Source organism: Salvelinus sp. IW2-2015, linkage group LG31 (assembly GCF_002910315.2).
Source record: "Salvelinus sp. IW2-2015 linkage group LG31, ASM291031v2, whole genome shotgun sequence".
Taxonomy (NCBI): domain Eukaryota; kingdom Metazoa; phylum Chordata; class Actinopteri; order Salmoniformes; family Salmonidae; genus Salvelinus; species Salvelinus sp. IW2-2015.
In genome coordinates, this window is record NC_036870.1 from 4,944,289 (window position 1) to 4,946,567 (window position 2,279).

A 2,279-nucleotide genomic window follows, 5' to 3' on the forward strand; every position below is an offset into this window, starting at 1 on the left:
CACTGTAGCACATATATGTCTTAGAGTGATGGACTGTGCCATCCCTGCGGCCTCCGTAATGGATTAGTCCACTGAGACAGGCACGAAACAGGTGGGTGTCTCGTGTGGCATAAAACAAAAAAATTGAGCCCTCAACTAAAAAAAAACTAAAAAATCTCTGTCGAACAACAGCCTATCGACCAAACAACTGACCAGTCGACTGACAATTAGGGCTGACCCCATTTAATCTGCCTTGTCAAACAAGGCACTCATTTATTTCCCTCTGAATTCAATCCCATTGAATCTATAATGTTACTGAGTGTACAATTTGTAAACTAATAACGAACATAACTAGTTCACAGGACACTATAAAGAGCAGTTCTGTGTATCAAGACCGGCACAAAGGCACAAATTTCTAGCAACGGAAAGACAAGCATGAGACGCTGTGACTCAGCACTGTATAATCTCCCCATGTTTGCACATCCTGCTTTACACGCTTGTTAAACAAAATTAACTCAAAATTGGACCTCTTTCACACCCACCTCTGTGCTCTTACAGCTTCTGGTTCTAATTGATTTATTCCAAGCCCCATAAAACAAGTATATTTTTTATTGGATGTAACCTACTGTAATATAAACAATTTAATACGGGTGATCGATTTATTCATGATTTTTTAAATTAAATATAAATATGGTTTGTGGCGGTGTGGGTAATGGTTACACCTTTAGGGAACGTAATTTATGATAGGTAGGAATTAAATTATCTTTGCCAACAGTTACACATTCAGAATATACCTAATACATATAATATACATAATTGCACTGAACATACATAAATCTCCATGCATGACTAATTGGAACATAAACACTCAAGGGGGAATGTTTTTCTGTATTTATCAGTCTTGGAGGCTGACCCCTATCAGACTTGACCCCTCTCACACTTTAAAATGTGTAGTGTAGCCACGAAGCTCCTGAAGCAGTGACTGAGCATGCTCCTGACAGCCACCGAGGAGAAGTAGAAGATAATGGGATCCAGGCAGGCGTTGAGGGTACTGGAGAGCAATGCTACATCCCTCCAACTCTCGCTGTCTTTCCGGACGAACCCCACCACATGGGATACGTTGTAGGGCCCAAAGCAGAGGGCAAACACCAACAGGGTGCCCAGTGCCAGCCCAATGGCCCGCAGGCGCCGCCGCCGCCCGATATTGGGCAGCCGAGACAGGATACGGATGAAGTTGACATAGCAGAAGGTGCAGACCAGGAAGGGAACGCAGAAGAGGACAAGGAATAGCTCCAGACGCACTGGGAGAAGGATGCTGAGCTGGTCTTTGGTGAAGTTCAGGTAGCACGTTGTCGGGGGATCGTCCATATTGGTCCCATTGCTATATATCCAGTGGGAGCAGGGCACAATGTACACGACGCTAAGGTTCAGTGATGACACCACCCAACATATGATGCTGGCCACCACAGCATAGCGTGGCCTGTGACACAGGGCGTATCTGATAGGGAAGGCCACACCAAGGTAGCGCTCCACACTCACCGCGGTCAGGAGGAGGGTGCTGTTGTAGATGGTGGAGTAGAACAGGAAACCAGTGACTGGACACAAGAAGAAGGGGAGGTTCCAGTTCATGTCATCAACAGCCTCCTTCATCTTGAAAGGCAGGAAAGCGAGAAATATGAGGTCAGAGATAGTCAGGTTGAGTAGCAGGATGTCGATGGGGGCAGGTTTGCGGCGCACCTTTTGGCAAAAGGTGCAGAATGCTAGGATGTTGGCAGGTACCCCGATCAGGAAGGTGGCAATGTAAACAGACAGCAACAGATGAGTGATCGGCATGGCGATTAGCCTACTTCATCAGTCACAGACACTTGGAGACTCACGACACAACTGGAAAGAGAAAAGGGTGTGTTGGAATGTGTAACATCACTTGTGGGGCTGTTGCTGCAATACAGTGCCTTTTTCCACATTTTGCTGTGTTACTGCCTGAATTTAAAATTGATTAAATTTATATTTTGGTCACTGGCCTACACACAATACCCCAGAATGTCAAATGTCAACATTTTAACAAATTCATAAAAAATTAAAAGCTGAAATGTCTTGAGTTAATTATTCAACACCTTTGTTACGGCAAGCCTAAATAAGTCCAGGAGTAAAAATGTGCTTATCAAGTTGCATAATAAGTTGCATGGACTCACTCTGTGTGCAATAATAGTGTTTAACATGATTTTTTAATGACCACCTCATCTTTGTACCCCACACTTACACTTTCTCCACAATACTAACCTAATTGACAGAGTGAAGAG

The 2,279-nt window shown here is 44.2% G+C and overlaps 1 protein-coding gene across 1 annotated transcript; it reads right to left on the reverse strand.

Annotated features, from left to right (window-relative positions):
* Nucleotides 1-897: 897 nt before the first annotated feature.
* LOC111955462 (free fatty acid receptor 3-like) lies at nt 898-1,815 on the reverse strand. Its single transcript, XM_023975689.2, has one exon. The coding sequence runs from the start codon at nt 1,810-1,812 to the stop codon at nt 898-900; it is 915 nt and encodes a 304-aa protein (XP_023831457.1). The 5' UTR covers nt 1,813-1,815.
* Between the last annotated feature and the right edge of the window lie 464 nt (nt 1,816-2,279).